Source organism: Mobula hypostoma, chromosome 1, assembly GCF_963921235.1.
Source record: "Mobula hypostoma chromosome 1, sMobHyp1.1, whole genome shotgun sequence".
Taxonomy (NCBI): Eukaryota; Metazoa; Chordata; class Chondrichthyes; order Myliobatiformes; family Myliobatidae; genus Mobula; species Mobula hypostoma.
Window position 1 is genome coordinate 172935856 of NC_086097.1, and position 22722 is coordinate 172958577.

Below are 22722 nucleotides of genomic sequence, written 5' to 3' on the forward strand. Positions count from 1 at the left end.
TGGGTCTGACAGGACTTAACTACTTAGAGATTTGATGGGGTGAATTATTCTATCAGTGTAATATCAATAAACAACCCTACTGATGCCACTAAAAATAATAGCTTGGTTTGCAGTAATTATCTGAAATCTATGCAGTCACTGTCTCTTGTCTATTTCCATGCTTGGGTGCTGAGTTCCAAACTATTGTAACCTCTTCAGACTGGTACAAAGGAGTAGAACATACAGAACAGAGACCAGTACAGCACTGAAACAGGTCCTTCAGCCCATGATATCTATGCCAAACCAAATACAAATTAAACTAAAGTTAGCCTGTTCATGCTCCATACCCCTCTATTCCCTGCATATCCATGTGTCCAACAGTCTCTTAAATGCCGCTGTCTCCACCACTAACCCTGGCAGCTCATTCCAGGTACCTAAGACTTGCTGTGTAAAATACTTGCTCCACACATCTCCTTTGAACTTTTCCTCTTTATCCTTAAATACATGTCCTCTAGAAATTGGCATTTCTACTCTTGGAAAACATTCCGGCAGTCCCTTCTCTATGCTTCTACTATTTTTATAAACAAAGGAGCTGGACATTGTAGGGACAGAGTACATGATGCTGAAGTTTAAATGATAGAGAGTTTCAGATTCCTATGAGTGAACATTACCAGTAGCCTGACCTGGTCTAACCACATTGTACCATGGCCCAGAAAGCTCATTGATGCCTCTACTTCCTCAAGAGACTAAAAAAATTTGACAAGAGCCTTTTGACCCTCACCAATTTTTGTCAATGCACCATGGAAAGTATCCTATCCAGATGGCTTGGTATGGAAACAGCTCTGCCTTGATCACAAGAAACTGCAAAGAGTGATGGATATAGCCCAGCACAACAGAGAAACCAGACTCCTGGCCATAGACTCTGTGCACACTTTTTGCTACCTTGGTAAAGCAGCCACCGTAATCAAAGATCCCATGCAACCTGGATGTTCTTTCTTCTCCCCCTTATCTCCAATTGGCCAGAACTATCTGTGGAATTCATTACCACAGCCGGCTATGGAGACCAAGTCATTCGGTATATGTAAAATGGAGATGGATAGGTCTCAATTAGTCAGGATGTTAAAGGTTATGGGGAGGAGGCAAGAAAAAGGGATTGAGAGAGATAATAAATCAGCCGTGACGGAACGGCAGAGCAGGCTCCATGGGCTGAATGGCCTAATTTCCTCCCATGTCTTATGTTCTCAGATACGAAAGCGTGAAAGTACAGACCACTAGGCACAAGTAAAGCTTCTATCCTGCTTTTCTATAAGACTATTGAACAGTTTCCTTGTATGATGGGGTCTTGAACTCATAATCTACCTTGTTAAGACTTTGTGCCTCAAAGCCTACCTGCATTGCTGTTATTGAATGTTAACTTAGTGGCAGCAGTATAATGCAATACATGATAATATAAAAAAAAAGTAAACCAATTACAGTGAGCATATATATGTATATAAAGTAGTTAAATTCAAATAGAGCAAAATAGAAATAATATTAAATAAAAGTGAGGTAGTGTTCATGGGTTCAATGTCCATTTAGAAATCTGATGGCAGAGGGGAAGAAGCTGTTCCTGAATCGCTGAGTGTGTGCCTTCAGGCTTTTGTACCTCCTTACTGATGGTATCAGTGAGAAAAGGGAACGTCCTGGGTGCTGGGGTCCTCAATAATGGATGCCACCTTTCTGAGGCACCGCTTCTTGAAGAGGTTTTGGATACTAAGGAGAGGATAGTAACCAAGATGGAGCTGACTAATTTTACAGCTTTCTGTAGCTTCTTTTGATCCTGTGCAGTAGCCCTCCATACCAGACAGTGATGCAGCCCGTCAGAATGCTCTCCACGGTACATCTGTAGAAGTTTTTGAGTGTTTTAGGTGACAAGCCAAATCTCATCAAACTCCAAATGAAATATAGCCACTGTTTTGCTTTCTTTATAGCTGCATCAATATGTTGGGACCAGATTAGATCCCCAGAGATTATGACACCCAGGAACTTGAAATTGCTCACTCTCTTCACTTCTGATATCTCTATGAGGATTGGTATGTGTTCCCTCGTCTTATCCTTCTTGAAGTCCACAATCAGCTCTTTCATCTTACTAATATTGAGTGCAAGATTGTTGCTGTGACACCACTCAACTAGCTGGTATATCTAAAAATATTGATTTCCTAAAACTAAATTAAGATAAAACTGAAATATTTTGGTTGGTCCCAAAGCCATACAAGATAAACGTCAAGATAAACTTGGATTCCCTTGTAAAATCAGAAGTAACTATCCTGGGTGTTAACTTTGATTCAGATTTGAATTTTAAATCTCACATAAAGAAAGTGACCAGAGCAGATTTCTACACTTAAGAAATATTGCAAAGTTATGTTCATTTTTGTCACATAATGATTCTGAAAATCTCATTCACATCTTGATAAAACCAGATTACCTCAATGCACTTTTTACTGACCTTCCAAAGCAATCTTTTGACAAACTTCAACTCATTCAGAACACTGCTGCTAGACGTTTAACTAAAATCAGGACAAGGGAGCATATCACTCCCATCCTAGCTACTCCCCATTGGCTTTCTGTATCTTTTAGAATTGATTTTAAAGTTCTCTTACTTGTCTTTAAAGCTCTCAGTGGTCTGGAAGCAGAGTACATCACAGAATCATTTTCATTTTGTAACCCTGCTACAAGGGATGCAAACTCAGTTAACACTTTTAAAAGCCAAGTCAAAAAAACTATTTAACTTTGCTTTTAACTAACATCTTTTAATTACAGAGAAGATGCTTGCTGTCTTGAGGCAAATTATCTTAATTTAGTTTTAGAAAATCTGCAGGGGCAGTGAAGGTGTTTCCTTGGACCCTGTAGGAGGCTAATGCAGAAATTGCAGGGGCCCTAGCAGAGATACTTAAAACCTCCTTAGCCACAGGTGAGGTGCCAGAGGATTGGAGGATAGCGAATATTGTTCTGCCAGGAAATTACAGGCTGGAGAGCCTGCGCCAGTAGTGGTAAAGTTACTGGAAGGTATTGAAAAGGATCAGATATATGAATATTTGGACAGACAGGGACTGAATAGGGATTGCCAACATGGTAGGTCTTGTCTAACCAATCTTATACACATTTTTGAGAGAGTTACCAGGAAATTCGATGAAGGCAGTGATTACTATCCACATGGAATTTAGCAAGGCCTTTGACAAGGACTCATATGAGAGATTGGTCAAGAAGATTCAGTCAGCATGGATTTACGAAGGGGAAATCGTGCTTGACTAATCTTCTGGAATTTTTTGAGGATGTAACTATGAAAATGGACAAGGGAGATCCAGTGGATGTAGTGTACCTGGACTTTCAGAAAGCCTTTGATAAAGTCCCACATAAGAGATTAGTGGGCAAAATTAGGGCACATGGTATTGGGGGCAGAGTACTGACATGGACTGAAAATTGGCTGGTTGACAGGAAACAAAGAGTAGCGATTAACGGGTCCCTTTCGGAATGGCAGGAGGTGACCAGTGGGGTACCGCAAGGCTCGGTGCTGGGACTGCAGCTGTTTACAATATACATTAATGATTTAGATGAAGGGATTAAAAGTAACATTAGCAAATTTGCAGATGACACAAAGCTGGGTGGCAGTGTGAAATGTGAGGAGGATGTTATGAGAATGCAGGGTGACTTGGACAGGCTGGGTGAGTGGGTGGATGCATGGCAAATGCAGTTTAATGTGGATAAATGTGAGGTTATCCACTTTGGTAGTAAGAACAGGAAGGCAGATTATTATCTAAATGGAGTCAAGTTAGGAAAAGGGGAAGTGCAACAAGATCTAGGTGTTCTTGTACATCAGTCACTGAAAGCAAGCATGCAGGCACAGCAGGCAGTGAAGAAAGCTAATGGCATGCTGGCCTTCATAACAAGGGGAATTGAGTATAGGAGCAAAGAGGTCCTTCTGCATCTGTACAGGTCCCTGGTGAGACCACACCTGCAGTATTGTGTGCAGTTTTGGTCTCCAAATTTGAGGAAGGACATTCTTGCTATTGAGGGAGTGCAGCGTAAGTCCACAAGGTTAATTCCCGGGATGGCGGGACTGTCATATGTTGAAAGATTGAAGCGACTGGGCTTGTATACACTGGAACTTAGAAGGATGAGAGGGGATCTGATTGAAACATGTAAGATTATTAAGGGATTGGACACGCTGGAGGCAGGAAGCATGTTTCCACTGATGGATGAGTCCAGAACCAGAGGCCACAGTTTACGAATAAGGGGTAGGCCATTTAGAATGGAGTTGAGGAAAAACTTTTTCAACCAGAAAGTGGTGGATATGTGGAATGCTCTGCCCCAGAAGGCAGTGGAGGCCAAGTCCCTGGATGCTTTCAAGAAAGGGATGGATAGAGCTCTTAAAGATAGCGGAATCAAAGGTTATGGGGATAAGGCAGGAACTGGATACTGATTGTGGATGATCAGCCACGATCACAGTGAATGGCGGTGCTGGGTCGAAGGGCCGAATGGCCTACTCCTGCACCTATTGTCTATTGCCTATTGCCCAGCTTTCAAGATAAGGTAATAAATCGGATTTGACATTGCCTTCGCAGGTAAAGCCAGACAGTGATAGTGGATAGAACCATAGAACACGACAGCACAGAAAACAGGCCATTCGGCCCTTCTAGTCTGTGCCGAAACTTTGTTCCGCTAGTCCCATTGACCTGCACCCAGTCCATAACCCTCCAGACCTCTCCCATCCATGTATCTATCCAATTTATTCTTAAAACTTAAGAGTGAGCCTGCATTTACCACGTTAGATGGCAACTCGTTCCACACTCCCACCACTCTCTGAGTGAAGAAGTTCCCGCTAATGTTCCCCCTAAACCTTTCCCCTTTCACCTTTCACCCTAAAGCTATGTCCCTCTCATATTTATCTCTCATAATCTAAGTGGAAAGAGCCTACTTGCATTTACTCTGTCTATACCTCTCATAATTGTGTAAACCTCTATCAAATCCCCCCTCATTCTTCTACGCTCCAAGGAATAAAGTCTTAACCTGTTCAATCTTTCCCTGTAACTCAACTCCTGAAGACCGCCAACATCCTAATAAATCTCCTCCGCACTCTTTCAATCTTACTGATATCCTCCTATAGTTAGGTGACCAGAACTGCACACAATAATAGTTGCTCCTCTGACTGGAGGTCTGTAACTAGTGGTGTGTCTCAAGGATTGGTACCAGGTCCACTGTTGTTTGTCATCTCTTTCAATGATTGGGGTCTAGTGGACAGCAAGGAAGACTATCAAAGCTTGTAGCAGATCTGGACCAGCTGGAAAAATGGTCTGAAAAATGGCAAATGGAATTTAATGTAGACAAGTGTGAGGTGTTGCACTTTAGGAGGACCAACAATAAGTCTTATACTGAGGAGTGCAATAGAACAGAGGGATCTGGGAATACAGATCCATAATTCCTTGAAAGTGGCGTCGATTGGTAGATAGGGTTGTAATGAAAGCTTGTGGCACATTGGGGTTCATAAATCAATACACTGAGTCCTGAAGAAGTGTCTCAGCCTGTTTGTCCACCTCCATGGATGCTCCCTGACCCGCTGAGTTCCTCCAGTAATTTGTGTGTGTAGCTTTGGGTTTCCAGCATCTACACAATTTCTCATGTTTGTTGAGTACAGGAGTTGGGATATTATATTGAAGTTGTATAAGATATTGGTGAGGCCTAATTTGAAGTATTGTGTGTAGTTTTGGTCATCTATCTACCGGAAAGATGTAAATAAGATTGAAAGAGTGCAGAGAAAATTTACAAGGATGTTGCTGGGACTTGAGGATCAAAGATATAGGGAAGGTTGAATAAGTTAGGACTTGATCCCTGGAACTTAGAAAATTGAGGGGAGATTTGATAGAGGTATACAAAATTATGAGGTGCATAGCTAGGGCAAATTCAAGCAGGCTTTTTCCACATAGGCTGGGTGAGATGACATCTAGAGGTGATGGGTTAAGGGTGAAAGGCGAAATATTTAAGGGAACATGAGGGGGAACTTTTTCACTAAAGGGTGCTGAGAATATGGAATGTACTGCCAGCGCAAGTGGTGGATACAGGTATGATTTCAACTGTAAGAGAAATTTGGAGGTATGGAGGGCTATGGTCTAGGTGCAGGTCGATGGGACTAGGCAGATTAATGGTTCAGCATGGACCAGATGAGCCAAAGGGCCCATTTCTGTGCTGTAGTGTTCTATGAGAATGACTCTGAAGAGAAGTTTTGACACATTGCCTTCATAAATCTAAGTATTGAGTACAGACATTTTGATGCTATGTTGAAGTTGTACAAGACGTTGGTTAGACCTAATTTGGAGTATTATGTGCAATTCTGATCACCTACTTTCAGGAAATATGTCAATAAGATTAGAAGAGTGTGGAGAAAATTTACCAAGATTTTACTGGGACTTGAGGACCTGAATAAAGATCAAATACTTTAAGACTTTATCCCTTGGAGCATAGGAGAATGGGGGTTAATTTGATATAGGTGTACAAAATTATGAGGGGTATAGTTGGGGTAAATGCAAGCAGGCTTTTCCACTGAGGTTGGGTGTGACCAGAATTAGAGGTCATGGGTTAAGTGTAAAAGGTGAAATATTCAAGGGGAATATAAAGGGGAACTTCTTTACTCAGAGCATGGTGAGAGTGTGGAATGAGTTAACAGTTGACATAGTGCATGTGGTCTCAATTTCAGTAATTCAGAGAAACTTTGACAAGTATCCGGATGAGAGAGATATAGGAGGCTATGGTGTGGGTGCAGGTCGATGGGACTAGGCAGAATAATGCTTTGGCAGAGACTAGATGGGTCAAAGGGCCTGTTTCTGTGATGTAGTACTCTGTGACTCCACAAATAATATCTTCCTGTCTTTTTATTTTCATGTTTGCACTTTATTCTATAGTAAACATTTTGACATCGTCTGTATGAAAAATACTCTATAAATAAGTTATTATTGTTAATGAATTGATCTGAGTGAACAGTATGCAAGACAGGTTTTTAAATATATCTTGGTCATATGAAAACAATAAACCAAGTTGCCAATTTATCAAGGTCTCCCTTCAGCCTTCGACACTCCAGAAAGAGCAAATGCATTTGACCAACCTCTCCTTATAGCTCATACTCTCTAACCTAGGCAGCATCCAGATAATCATCCTTCCCGTTATGGGATGACCAGAATTGTGCACAACGTTCCAAGTGCAGCCTTGTACAGTTGCAAAATGACCTCCTTACTTTGAAACTCAAAGCTACAACCAGTGAAGGCAAGTATGCCATAGGCCTGCTTTACCACCCCTTTATGTGGCCACTTTGCTAAAAGGAAAAACAAAGATAAGAGGGCACAATCTGATAGGATTTTAAAGGTTTTCAATAAGGAACATCACATTTCCATTCAAGGAAGATAAGACTGAGATCATAAGTAGCTGATTGCCAACAACAAATCTAGACAAGAATTTAGGAGCAACAAATAATCTGCTGGAAGAAGTCAGCGGGACATGCAGCATCTGTGGAAGAAAAGGCATTACTGGTAAAATATTTCCTAATCCCCACAGATGCTGTGTGACCCACTGAGTTCCTACAGCATGTCAAACAGTATCCATGGAAAGGAATAAACAGTCGACGTTTGAGGTCAAGACCCTTCATCAGGACTTTCCATGGACGCTGACTAACTTGCTGAGTTCCTCCAGCATTCTGTGTGTGTTACTTTGAATTTCCAGCATCTGTAGAATCCCTTGTGTTTAAGAGTACCTCCAGCAGACAGTTTGTTGCTCCAGTTTTCAGCATCTGCAGTTTCTTGTATCTGTAAGAATTCATGAGGAACTTTATTACCCAGGAAATGGTTAGAATGCTCAACTAATACAAGAGGGAGAGATGATTGCTAGATTGGATTATATGAAGAGGGGTGGGAAGTGGCTCGAGTCCATCATAAACACTAGTTCTAATCCCCTGGGCCAAATGGCCTTAAGAAACTGTAAAAAAGTTTTGTTGTGGTAGATTCTAAGATTAACTCTAGCGTATAACATTTATTCCATCACCTATAATATGCTTACCCAACAAATTGGCAGGAAACAGAGAGTGGGAATAAAGGGATCCTATTCTGGTTGGCTGCCGGTTACCAGTGGTGTTCCATAGGGATCAGTGTTGGGGCCGCTTCTTTTTACATTGTACATCAACGATTTGGATTATGGAATAGATGGCTTTGTGACTAAGTTTGCTGATGATATGAAGCTAGATGGAGGGGCCAGTAGTGCTGAGGAAACGGAGAGTCTGCAGAGAGACTTGGATAGATTGGAAGAATGGGCAGAGAAGTGGCAAATGAAGTACAATGTTGGAAAGTGTATGGTTATGCACTTTAGCAGAAAAAATAAACGGGCAGACTATTATTTAAATAGGGAAAGAATTCAAAGTTCTGAGATGCAACGGGACTTGGGAGTCCTCGTACAGGATTCCCTTAAAGTTAACCTCCAGGTTCAGTCGGTAGTGAAGAAGGCGAATGCAATGTTGGCATTCATTTCTAGAGGAATAGAGTATAGGAGCAGGGATGTGATGTTGAGGCTCTATAAGGCGCTGGTGAGACCTCACTTGGAGTACTGTGGGCAGTTTTGGTCTCCTTATTTAAGAAAGGATGTGCTGACATTGGAGAGGGTACAGAGAAGATTCACTAGAATGATTCCGGGAATGAGAGGGTTAACATATGAGGAACGTTTGTCCGCTCTTGGACTGTATTCCTTGGAGTTTAGAAGAATGAGGGGAGACCTCATAGAAACATTTCGAATGTTAAAAGGCATGGACAGAGTGGATGTGGCAAAGTTGTTTCCCATGATGGGGGAGTCTAGTACGAGAGGGCATGACTTCAGGATTGAAGGGCGCCCTTTCAGAACAGAAATGCGAAAAAATTTTTTTAGTCAGAGGGTGGTGAATCTATGGAATTTGTTGCCACGGGTAGCAGTGGAGGCCAAGTCATTGGGTGTATTTAAGGCAGAGATTGATAGGTATCTGAGTAGCCAGGGCATCAAAGGTTACGGTGAGAAGGCAGAGCAGTGGGACTAAATAGGATAAAATGGATCAGCTCATGATAAAATGGCAGAGCAGACTCGATGGGCCGAATGGCCTACTTCTGCTCCTTTGTCTTATGGTCTTATGGTCTTATATCTATTGCAGAGATCCCAGTCACACCCTGAGTTTGACCTCCCTGAGTTACCATTATTTCTCTCGGAAGCTGCAGCAGATGCCACTCAAGGCAAAATTTGTTCCAGTGCCAAACGAGACAGAACTATAAACTTAAATTCATGTGTCACTGATTCAATGGCCTGTAATGGTAATGGAGCCTCCCAGGAATGAAAATGCTAATGGGGTTAGCACAAAAGGGGTCATTATGACACTACAATTAGAGAGATGTGTTACTGACAACAATGCAGAGCCAGGAATCTGGAATGAACTACCCTCCCCACTGATCTGCTCTGTTGGGAACTCGGTTGATGGTTCAATCCTCTGCTGGCACTGCATCACCAATGGGATGGTGAATGTTGTCCAATCACTGCATGGTTAAGTGCGAAGAAACGATAGAATCATACAGCACATAAAAGGGGGCCCTCTTTGCCCTCTTTGTGCTAACCACAATGATAATCTGCACAGGGGTTCCCAACCTAGTGCCCATGGACCCCTTGCTTAATGGTATTGGTCCTTGGCATAAAAAAGGTTGGGAATCCCTGATCTACACTAATCCTACGTTCAGCCCAGATCCCTCTGTACCTTTCCTGTCTCTGTGGCTGCATATTTCAGCTGCAATAGTTCGAAATAAGAATACTTGACGATTCTCTCAGGCCTACAGAAATCTGTAAGAGTCATTGGTAGCATACTGAATATTCAAGCGTCCAGTGAAGGAGGGACACTAGTGTGCCTTCATTGTGATAGTATTAATGTGCTGGGCCCAGGGACATGAGGCTGTTCACCCTTTCCACCACTCACCCCTCAATATAGACTGGTGTGCGTTCACCCAGTAAAATGGTGCCAGACAGAGGCAACTTCCAGAGTGCCTTGAAGACAGTGATCACATGCAGCACAGGTCAATGGATACAATTAAACATTCCCATTTCAGCCTGATACAGTTGAGAATCACAACTGCTACCAAGGTCTGTGCAGTTAATAAAGATGTCTTGATGCGATTGAATATCTACTGCTGCTTAAAACTGACAGAAGCAATGCCAAGTGTGGCGCAGCTTCTCGCTGGAAGAAACTTCCTCGCAGGAAATGTGACTGCCAGTCAGGGATACAAGAACGTTTAAGAAAACGGGGTTTTCGACGCTCAATACCGACTATCTTGCTGCCAAATGTACAGTCTCTAGTAAATAAAATTGAAGATCTCAGAGCTAGGGTGCTCTATCAGAGGGACATTAGGACCACTTGCGTCCTTTGTTGCCAGAATCCTGGTTAACCCCTTCCTTACCGGACACAGCAACTGAGATTGACGGGTTCACTATACACCATCAGGATAGGACTGTTGAGTTTCTCAGAAGCAGAGGTGAAGGCATATGCCTCATGATCAACTCCTCTTAGTGCACACTTTGGGAAGTCTGATCACCTGGCTGCATTTCTACTCCCTAAATATAGACAGAAACTGAAGACCGCTGAACCAGCAGTGAGGACTAAGAAGGTACGGACAAGGGAAGCACAGGAGCGCTTACAGGACTGCTTAGAATCAGTGGACTGGATTATGTTCATGGATTCATCTTCAAATTTGGATGAGTAATGCAGTTGTTACCAACTACATTAAAACTTGTGTCGATGAATGTGTGCCTACAAAAACTTGCTGTACATTCCCAAACCAGAAGCTGTGGATGAACCAGGAGGTTCGACATCTGCTGAGGGCTAGAATGTGGCATTTAAGTCTGGTGACCCAGGTGTGTACAAGGACAGCAGGTATGATTTGCAGAGGGCTATTTCAAGAGTGAAGAAGCAATTCCAAGTGAGGTTGGAGGTGACATTGGATGCACATCAACTCTGGCAGGGTTTGCGAAACCCAAAAGCATGAATGGCAGAGATGCTTCACTACCTGATGAGTTCAAAGCCTTCGATGCCCGCCTTGAATGGGAGAACATAAGTACAGCTGTGAAGACCCCTGTTGCACCCAATGACCCTGTGGTCTCTGTCTCGGAGGCCGATGTTCGGCTGGCTTTAAGGAGGGTGAACCTCGCAAGGCGGCAGGCCCCGATGGAGTACCTGGTAAGGCTTGGAAAACTTGTGCCAACCAACTGGCAGGAGTATCCAAAGACATTTTCAACCTCTAAATGCTTTGGTCAGAAGTTCCCACCTGCTTCAAAAAGGCAACAATTATACCAGTGCCCAAGAAGAGTAGCGTGAGCAGCCTCAATGACTATCATCCAGTAGCACTCATACCCACAGTGATGAAATGCTTTGAGAGGTTGGTCATGGCTAGAATGAACTCCTGCCTCAGCAAGGACCTGAACCCACTGTAATTTGCCTATCGCCACAACAGGTCTACAGCAGATGCAGTCTAAATGGCTCTTCACGTGGCATTAGATCTTCACCTGGACAATACAAACATCTATGTAAGGATAGTGTTTGTTGACTATAGCTCAGCTTTTGACAGCATCGTTCCCACAGTCCTGCTCAATACACTACAGAACCTAGGCCTCTGTATCTCTCTCTGCAATTGGATCTTAGACTTACTAACCAGAAGACCTCAATCTGTGTGGATTCGTGAATATATTTCCTCCTCACTGATGATCAACACTGGCGCACTGCTCTACTCCCTCTATACCTGTGGCTAGGTATAACCCAAACACAATCTATAAATTTGCTGATGATACAATCATTGTTGGTAGAATCTCAGATAGAGATGAGAGGGCATACAGGAGCAAGATATACCAGCTAGCTGAGTGGTGTCACAGCAACAAACTTGCACTCAGTGTTAGTAAGATGAAAGAGCTGACTGTGGACTTCAGGAAGGATAAGACAAAAGAACACGAACCAATCCTCATAGAGGGATCAGAAGTGAAGAGAGTGAGCAATTTCAAGTTGCTGGGTGTCAAGATCTCTTGGTCCCATCATATTAATGCTGCTATAAAGGTGGCAAGACAGTAGCTATATTTCATTAGGAGCTTGAAGAAATTTGGTTTGTCACCTAAAACGCTCAAAAACTTCAGCAGATGTACCATTGAAAGTATTCTGACAGGCTGTATTACTGTCTAGTATGTGTGGGGGGGCTACTATTGCACAGGACCAAAAGAAGCTACAGGAAGTTGTAATATTGGTCAGCTCCACCTTGGGTACCACCTTCTGTAGTATCTAAGACATCTTCAAGGAATGGTGCCTCAGAAAGGTGAAGTGCATTATTAAAGACCCCCATCACCCCAGACATGCCCTCTTCTCATTATTACTGTCAGGAAGGAGGTACAGAAGCCTGAAGGCACACACTCAGTGACTCAGGAATAGCTTCTTCCCCTCTGCCATCTGATTCCCAAATGAACATTGAACCCATAAACACTACCTCATTTTTAAAATATTATTTCTGTGTTGCACTATATTTAATTTATTACATTTTTTTAATGTGTGTGTGTGTGTGTGTGTGTGTTTACTGTGATCGATTTATTTATTTATTCTGTATTATCATGCATTGCATTGAACTGCTGCTGCTAAGTTAACAAATTTCACAACAGAAGCTGGTGATAATAAATATGATTCTGATTCTGGTCTTTGCATGCATATCCCGAGGGAATTATGAAGTATTGTTATTTGAAACTATTACAGCTAAAGTCTGGAGCCACGCAGATAGGAAAGGCACAGAGGGACTTGGGCTGAATGGTGATTCAGCCAGCTCCATCGCAGGAGCAACCATCCTCACCATCGAGGGCACCTTCAAGAGGCAGTGTCTCAAGAGGGCACTAAGAACCCTCACCTTCATTCATAAATTCATACATTTATGTATGTATGCATGCATCTATGTCTGTATGCGATTTATCGCAACTTTATGCAACACACAGATAATGCTAGAGGAACACAGCATGTCAGGCAGCGTCTATGGAAAAAAGTACAGTCAGCGTTTCAGGCCAAGACCCTTCGGCAGGACCTTATCATAACTTTATGTCAGGCAGAGTCCTACCGCTGCAAAGCAACAAATCTCACATCATCAAAGTCAGTGATAGTAAATCTGATTCTGATTGTAATATCTAAGGAACAACACAAAAGCCTTTTAAACATTGTAATTGTATGTCTCTACCACCTTTTCTGGCAGCTCGTTCCAGATAACCATCACCTTCTGTGAGAAAAAAAGCTTTGATGTTCTTTAAATTTCTCTGCTCTCACTTGAAATCTGCTTTCTCTAGAGTTCCAGGCTCCCTTTTTACGGGAAGAAGGCTCTGACTATCTTTCCAAGTGTTGCACCTCATAATTTTATGAACCTCTGCTCAGGTCCTGTCCAAGTTACGAATACTAGAATTGTTTACATCCCATATATACAACCAAGTGTTTGGGAGAATGGCAGTGTAGATTTGCTGATTGCTGGCGTCTTCTGCCAGATACGATTTCAGTTTGTGGCCTTGTTTCTGCTTGATAACGAACAGTTTGCAAGATTATAACCCTTCGAAATTTGAGAATTCCCTGTATAACATCACCCCTCAGTCTCCTATGTTCCAGGGAGAATAAAACCAGAATTTTCAACCTCTTGTTATAACAACCACCCATTGCAAATGACATCCTGGTAAATCTCTTTTGCTCCTTTGGTGACAAGAAATGCTCCATGAATTTTTAACTTCGTCACTGTCCTATCGATTCAGTGAACTTATGGACTTATACTCCAAGGTCTCTGTATATCAGCACTCTTAAGCCATTTACTTTACATGTCCCACCAAAATTTGACCTGCAGAAGTCTGGATTACAATGTTCTGGATTAAATTCACCTGCCAGCGTCTTCTTAGCCTTCTAGCTGATTTATGGGCATCTGTATCTTTAGATAACCCTTCTCATTATTTACAACTCCTCTAACTTCCGTGTTACTTCTTCTTTTCTACACACGTAGCATGGAGGGCATTCTGACTGGTTACATCACCGCCTGGTATGGAGGCTCCAATGTGAAAGATCAAAAGAGGCTTCGGAGGTTTTGTGACTCATCCAGTTCCATCACGGGCTTAATCCCCCCATCGTCGAGGACATATTTAAAAGGTGGTGTCACAAGAAGGCAGCATCCACCATTAAGGATCTTCACTACTGGGGACATGCTCTCTTCACATCACTGCCATCAGGGAGGAGGTACAGGAGCCTGAAGACCTACCTACACTCAGTGCTTTAGGAACAGTTTCTTCCCCTCTGCCATCAAATTTCTGAACAGCCTATGAACCCGTGAATGCTATTTCTATTTTGCACTTTTTGTTTATTAATTTTATTGCCACTTATAATAATTTTTAAATGTCTTACACTACATGCAGCCATAAAATAATGAGTTTATGGACCAGCTATCATGTGGGACCTTGTCAAAAGCCTAACTGAAGTCCAAATAAACCACATTTAGTGCACTGCCCTCATCAATTTTCTTAATTAGGAAAAGTGCAACAGTTTACTGTGAAGACTAGTGTTGGGCAAGCTGGGACAAACAATACAATCAGTCTGCATATGGGGCTCAGAGCAGCATATTAACAAACACAGTAAGTATGGCCAGTGCTGGGGTCTGGTAGTACCTGCTCTATGCCTTGACCATTTGGATTCTACAATTTTCTTATTATTTTTTGTTGGACTTGACGAAAGTTGCTGTGTCTTTGACTGCTTGTTTGACTCTCCCCATGCCAGAGATTCCTCTTGGGACTTTTTGACATAAATATATACAGCAATCTAAAGAATCAGTACTTAAGTGGGTAATGCAAAAGAGGTTACAAGCATCTAGTGACCATCATCATAAGTTTACTACTTTCAATTAAGTAAATTAAATGACAAGAAATATTGTATATGATGTACCTCTCTCTGTGTTGCTTGCTCCGGGAAGATGAGCACAGGACGATAATAGATTTTGAGATCAGTGGTGTTAATTAAGATTGTCTTGTCTTCAATCACAAGGATTTGTATGCCATGTCGTACTACTGAAGATATGCAGAACTGACACAACTGTGGAACACAAGGAACTTATCAGTGAAATAGAAAGAAACAAAAAGAAAGAATTTGTACGGTACACAATAATTGTTTTTACTCTTGGAATGTTACAAAGCACTTTGCAATGAATGAATTTCTTTTGAAGTGTATTCACAGATGTAATGTAGGCAATCAAAAGACACATGGCCCACTTGTTATCCCATTGACCCTACACTGAGATTCCTACAGCATTTGTAGCAAATGGGAAATATATAAATAACTCATTCATCAAGCGCCATTATTTATATTTTAAAAGTTTTAGTGTTTACTTATCAACTAAAGTTGAATGTTAGACAAAAACAGCCAGTAATGATTACTTATCTGCATCATTCCTGAGTCAGGTTAAGCTAATACTATGAATTTAACCAGCACGCAAATAGGAATATGGTCACTATAGTTTCAACAGCAGAGTTCTAATTTATGGACAGAGATACACAAGTGGTATACGCCTGTGCTCTAGAGAGCCAAGTACTTGATCCATTGTTGTTTTGATAACATGATAATGATTTGAAATTGGGGTGTGGGGTATGGTTAACTTTTAAGTAGTTAACAACAAATTGATACGTGGAAAGTAGGAATCAAGGTCATAACAGACCTCAAGAGGACAGGGACCTCCTGGTAGAGATGACAAGAAGGTGACACTACTTCCACTCAGAAAAGTGCCCCACCATCCAAATCAAAAAGACAACTTTGAAAACAGTTGGAGGCATTTGACCACACGTAGGATTTTGGCCTTTTGGATGTCAGGAAGTCATGTTAAATTGACGTGAAACATTTGCTCAGTGCCAAAAAATACAGTGTCCAAAAGTTGGCACTTCTCTTCAGAAAGGATGTTTACGCTTCAGAGGAGGCAGGAATGAAATTCACCATTGAGGTGTGAGTGATTGTAGCTTGGGGCATAAAGTGGAAAGGATGGTGTTGATTTATGTTTTTATTAAAGTGGTTGAGGGGAGATTTGTTGAAGCTGTTTATAATTATGAATGCTTTTAAAAGAATAAACACAGCAGTTTCTAGTGCTGAAGCATTGATTACCACATGGCACAGTTTAATATAATTGATAAAAGAAGCAAGAACGAAGGAAGGATTTTTCACTTCAACAATAGATTGGGTCTGGAAGATATTGCTTTCTGGCGTGGTGGCTTTCAAGAGGAAACTCAACAGTAGCTTTCAAGAGGAAACTGGAGAAACATTCAAAGGAGGAAAAAAACTGCTGTGATGCAAGGAATGTGATGGGAAGGAGAAGAGCTGGTTTGGTCTTCAAAAGAGCCAGCAAAGGCTTTTAACTTGACAAAGCAGCTTTACATTCCTTGTTTCTGATAATCTGAATTCCTGACTGCAACACAAATGCTGCAATCATTTAGATTACAATGTGGCTTCACACCAAATAAGTATATTTCTACACACTGAATATAATGCCACAATCTTTTGATGTGAGCCCATGTATCAAAGGAAAGATTTCTTAAGGGTTCACACCTCCCATTTCACTACAATCCAGAATCCTTAATGTACGAATACATTCTTGTTCATTATTATCCTACATATTTTTAGAAAGCTCATGATTCATTTAAAAATTTATTATGTCCAAAATTAATATGGTTCTGGCAAAATACTTACATGAAGACCCATATACAGGTCAGTGTGCTGACAATCTTAAACAGATTACATTATAAATAATTTTAATAATACAGGTAGATGCAGGTACAATTATAAAATTTAAAAGACCTTTGGATATGGACATGGATATGAAAGGTTCAAAGGGATACAGATCAAATATAGACAAATATGACTGGTTTGGGTTGGGCGACTTGGTCGAAGTGAATGAGTTGGATTGAAGGGGCTGTTTCCTTGCTGAAACTAAGAAGCTAGTATGCAATGTCTTTACTGAAAGACATCAGAAATTTTATCAAACAAGACACAAAACTGTGACACATTAGGAAATATTGACAAACATTAGTAAGAGTTTTAAGGAGTATCTTAGAAGAGGAATGTAGGGAGGTAGGGAGGTTTAGAGAGAGAACTAGAGCTTTGAGCAGGGGCATTAATGATACTGGTGAAAAGGATAAAGTGCTATCAATATCCAAAGAAAATTAGAACAAGCATTACCAGTGAGAAAGCTCTATTTCTTATTTTAATTTCTCCCCCAGAGAGACTGTTGAAAAAGATGCACTTTTAATCATCATCTGGGGTGGTAAACAGATAACTGTTAGATGCAGAAAGGTGAATGAGTGTAGTCAAATAGAGAATATAATATGATGGATGGATAATCTGCCTCTTAACAGGAAAAGATCAGGGAGAAAGGATGAAAGCATGTGTGACTTAAAAGGAAAGAACATATGCATGTATATAAAGGAGGTGAGTTGTTGCTTCAGCAGGTTCAAGGGAACTTGAATGTGGATAAAACTTGATGCAATTTGTCGTTCCATTTAAATGAAATGAAATAAATAAAATTAAATGATTTTCCTTAAGGTAGGTCATTGGAGCTGAATCTGCAACAAGCAATTCTATAGAGTACTGCCAGCCACCTGCATAACAAGTCTCAAATGTCTACAGTTGTGAATCAAAGACAAGCTGGGGTGCCGGTAGGGGTCAGATGTTGATACATCTGATTTCTTGCTCCATTGGTGAACTTATCATTGAGCCTTTTGGTGAAAAACTGAACTGCTGAGGAGAGGGACTGGGTGCACTTTGCATTGAACCCTCCGTTATACAGCACGAAGGGCAGGCAATAGGAAAAGTTACCCCATTTATTTGTACAGGATCACCAATCCTGTGAAAAATAGGAAAGTGGTTTACTTATTTTAATTTACTTTAATGTTTAGGTTTTTTTATGAAATCACTGTTCTAAATTTTTGTTTTAATGATTTTTACTTTCTTCTGCATCCAGAATAGGTTAATATGAGTGGGAATGCAAGTTCAGGCAGCAGGCTGGATCCAGAATGATTCATCCTACGCACAGTGAAATCATCCAACTTGAATTTAATAAAGACTGATGAGGCCACTTTCAACAGAAGGAACAGGGAGTCTGAGGAGTCCATCTACTGATATGAAAAACTAAAGAAAAAATAATTTAAACAGCTAATGCAATTTTGGCTTTTTACTCAAGGGGCTGGAAGTTATACTAGATTTTTCAGAGATCTGGCAAGACCACAAGCTGGAGTAAAAACATTTAATCTTGGGAACACAGGAAGGATGTACTGGTCTTGGATACAGTATAGCACAGATTCAGCAGAATGATACTGCTACTAAAGTACAAAGGCAGGTTTGCATAAACACAGCTTCTATTGAAGTGTAAGTGGGTGATCAAATATTTCTGACAGGTGGGGAAAAACTGCAGCTCCAGTGGGAGAGCCTAGAAAACTAGGGCCATATCTTCAGAACCAGAGTATTTCTTAGACACAAGAGATTCTGCAGAGCAAGGCTCACAAATTTCTGGAGGATCTCAGCAGGCCTGACAGCATCTATGGAGGGAAATGAACAATCAACGGTTCAGACCGAGACCCTTCTTTAAGACTAAAAAAGACTGAATTACTCTCCTCATCCCCTTCTCTCATTCCATTCCTCATTCTGGTTATCCTCTCACCCCTTCTAGGACCAAAGGGCACAGCTTCAGAATAAAAAGGCCTCCTTTTAGGAAAAGATGAGGAGGAATTTCTCTATGAAATCTGTGGAATTCATTGCTACAAGCAGCTATGGAGCCTAAAGCAGAAGTTGATGGATCCTTGGTTAGCAAGAGCGTCAAAGGTTACAGGAATAAAGCAGGAGAATGGGGTTGAGAGAGGAAATAAATCAGACATGATCGAATGGTGGACTGGACTCAGTGGGCCAAATAGCCTAATTCTACTCCAATGTCTTATGGTTTTCTTTTCTCCTCATCAGCCCATCACCTCCCTTTGGTTCCTCTCCTCCTTTCCTTTCTTCCATGGTCCACTGTCCTCTCCTATCAAATGTCTTCTTCTTCAGCCATTTATCTCTTCACCTATCACCTCCCCCAGCTTCTTGCATCACTCCTTTCCCCACCCACCTTCACCTGGTCTCACCTGCCAGCTTGTACTCCTACCCATCCCTTTACTTTCTAATTCTGGCTTCTGCCCCCTTCCGTTCCAATCCTGATGAAGGGTTTTAGCCCAAAGCATTGATTTTCATTTCCTTCCATAGATGCTGCCTGACTTGTTGACCTCTTCCAGCATTTTGTGTGTATTGTCCAGGGTATTTCTTCACTCTTCTTCACAAAAAAGGTAACAGAAATCTAAAATTCTAGCTCAGAAATTAAATTTAAAAAAGAAGTGTCAGTTTGTTAATGCATAAATCAGGTTAAATGGCAGTTAAATTCTAGAGTAAATGGCAGCAATGTTGGGGACATTTACAGTATGTACAGAAGGACCTTCAGGTACAAGTCCTTCGTTTGCTGAAATTGATGACAAAGGAGGACCAGGTTAAGGCATTTGGTATGCTTGACTTCACGGGTTCGGGAATTGAGTATAACACTACGTCCACACTACACCGGATAATTCTGAAAACGCCGGTTTCAAGTAAAAACGACAGGCATACACACTAAGAGTTTTTCAAAATATCTCTGTCCATACTGTGCCGAGAATACACATAGATTAAGATGTTAGCTGTCCTGTGCTGGCACCAGTGGGATCAGCAGTTGGTCTGCCACCTGTCTTCAGGAGAAAGAGAGATAAGGAAAACAATGGAGCAGCATTTGGGGATGTTAATGATGGGATGGGAGAGTTTAACGGAAGGAGAGCTGTCAAGATCGGCTCCCCCTTTAAACCCTGAACTGTTTGAAGTGATGGACAGGCGATACCCCAGCAGGGGGATAAAAAGGGACAGGTTTGCTAAGGCAAGCCACACATGACACCCTGAGGTAACGAGACCCTGGAAGCGGTGCGTCTCCCACAAGTCGGTGGGAGGTTTTGGAGGGCTGGTCGCGGGACCAAGCCATAGACGCACAGGGTGGAAAGGCACGATCGGCGGGAACCTGGTGTGTGTCCGCCCTTGCCTGGGTGCCAGGTTCACCGCAGAGAAACGATCGTATCTGGAAACGTTGGGGTCACGGTCGGTGACCCCAGAAGACATCACAAAGGGCTCGCCCGAAAGCTGACTGTGAAGAATATCGAAGGTCTGTGTGGAAGCCGTTTGAATATTCATTCGTTTTTGCTCCCTCTCTCCTTCCCCCCACTGTCCATCTCCCACGGCAGTGATTACGGTGAACTGAACTGAACTCAATTGAACTGAACTTTGCGTCACTTTGAAACTGGTCATTTACCCCTAGACGACGATAGAGCTTGATTGATCCCGTTATCCTAATTCTGTGTACATGTGTGTTTATCATTGCTGAACTGTTGCATTTATTATCCTTTTGATTAGAGTACTGTGTTGCTTGTTTCTTTAATAAAACTTCCTTAGTTCTAGTAATCCAGACTCCAACTGAGTGATCCATTTCTGCTGGTTTGGCAACCCAGTTACGGGGTACGTAACAATACTAACACGGATATTTGGGCGAATCTCCTCTACTGGGCACGCGCAAAACACACAGAAAACAAGCAAAGAGGAAACAGTTTACTTAGTGCGCGTTTGTCCAGTTACAGAGTAAAAAAACTTAAAAGGAATTACTCGCAAACAACAGGAATTCAGCAGATGCTAGAAATTCAAGCAACATACATCAAAGTTGCTGGTGAACGCAGCAGGCCAAGCAGCATCTATAGGAAGAGGCGCAGTCGACGTTTCAGGCCGAGACCCTTCGTCAGGACTAACTGAAGGAAGAGTGAGTAAGGGATTTGAAAGCTGGAGGGGGAGGGGGAGATGCAAAATGATAGGAGAAGACAGGAGGGGGAGGGATAGAGCCGAGAGCTGGACAGGTGATAGGCAAAAGGGGATACGAGAGGATCATGGGACAGGAGGTCTGGGAAGAAAGACGGGGGGGGGTGACCCAGAGGATGGGCAAGAGGTATATTCAGAGGGACAGAGGGAGAAAAAGGAGAGTAAGAGAAAGAATGTGTGCATAAAAATGAGTAACAGATGGGGTACGAGGGGGAGGTGGGGCCTTAGCGGAAGTTAGAGAAGTCGATGTTCATGCCATCAGGTTGGAGGCTACCCAGACAGAATATAAGGTGTTGTTCCTCCAACCTGAGTGTGGCTTCATCTTTACAGTAGAGAAGGCCATGGATAGACATGTCAGAATGGGAATGGGATGTGGAATTAAAATGTGTGGCCACTGGGAGATCCTGGTTTCTCTGGCGGACAGAGCGTAGATGTTCAGCAAAGCGGTCTCCCAGTCTGCGTCGGGTCTCACCAATATATAAAAGGCCACATTGGGAGCACCGGACGCAGTATATCACCCCAGTCGACTCACAGGTGAAGTGATGCCTCACCTGGAAGGACTGTTTGGGGCCCTGAATGGTGGTAAGGGAGGAAGTGTAAGGGCATGTGTAGCACTTGTTCCGCTTACACGGATAAGTGCCAGGAGGGAGATCAGTGGGGAGGGATGGGGGGGACGAATGGACAAGGGAGTTGTATAGGGAGCGATCCCTGCGGAATGCAGAGAGAGTGGGGGAGGGAAAGATGTGCTTAGTGGTGGGATCCCGTTGGAGGTGGCGGAAGTTACGGAGAATAATATGTTGGACCCGGAAGCTTTACTCTTGGCTCTCGCGCAGGAGGACTTAAGACAAAAAAAAACAAATACTGGAGCGTATGAAGGCAACCGACAGGGAGTTCACGGACAGTATGACCCGGCTGACGATGAACATTGAAAAACTGACTAACTCTGTTGCATTAATAAAACACCTTGTTAAATGTATAAAACATGTCTGCATCAGTGTTATCTTGTATTTCCATACAATGTTACATTAGGCTGTTACACATCTATTGTCAGAGAAGTACTTGCATAAGTAGGTAAACCACCTTCATACAAGCAAGGACAGAAAACAGGGCAAAGTGAGTATACTTATTTATTCAATAAGCTATGAGTCAAAGTATTTGGTGAGTACATTTCTAACTCTTCTGGCTTCAGTCTCGTTGCCGTCTGTTCTGAAATTGTTAGGTTCTGCGAAGCACAGAATCAAATATCGCTGTGATGATTGTATGCTCTAGTATCAATTGTTTGGCGACAATAAAGTAGTAAAATAATAGTAAGAAAAAGAAGGAGAAGAAAACAATGAAATGTCGTGCTGCCACCATTTGTTTCGGCACGTCATGACAGCAGTTTTAAAAAGCTCCAATTACCCTGTACACACTGCAACAGATATTAGGCGTTTTCAGATTTATTCACTCTGGAGACCGTTTCTGAAAATCTCCGTTTTCGGGGGATGAAAACGCCATTTTAGTGTGGACAGAGAGTCAAAACGAAGAGAAAAAGCTTCGTTTTCAATATCATCTGGCGTAGTGTGGACTAAGAGTCGGAACATCATGTTGCAGCATAATGCAAAACAGTGGTTAGACCACACTTGGAATATTATATAATCGCATTGTAATAGATGTGGTAGAAATAGAGAGAATGAATAAGAGATTTACCAGGATTTTGCCTGGCATGAAGGTTATATGCTTATTGGTACAAAGGAAGCTGAAGGGTTCCCTTA

The 22722-nt window shown here is 42.1% G+C and overlaps 1 protein-coding gene across 4 annotated transcripts in view; it reads right to left on the minus strand.

The window, feature by feature from the left end:
• Positions 1-22722, minus strand: part of LOC134352539 (intermembrane lipid transfer protein VPS13B-like) — a 1085891-nt gene that overhangs the window by 47635 nt on the left and 1015534 nt on the right. For all 4 annotated transcript variants that reach the window (XM_063059809.1, XM_063059800.1, XM_063059806.1 and 1 more), the window contains exon 51: positions 14972-15118. In XM_063059809.1, coding sequence (XP_062915879.1) covers positions 14972-15118 — 147 coding nt within the window. The remainder of the gene's footprint in view (positions 1-14971; positions 15119-22722) is intronic.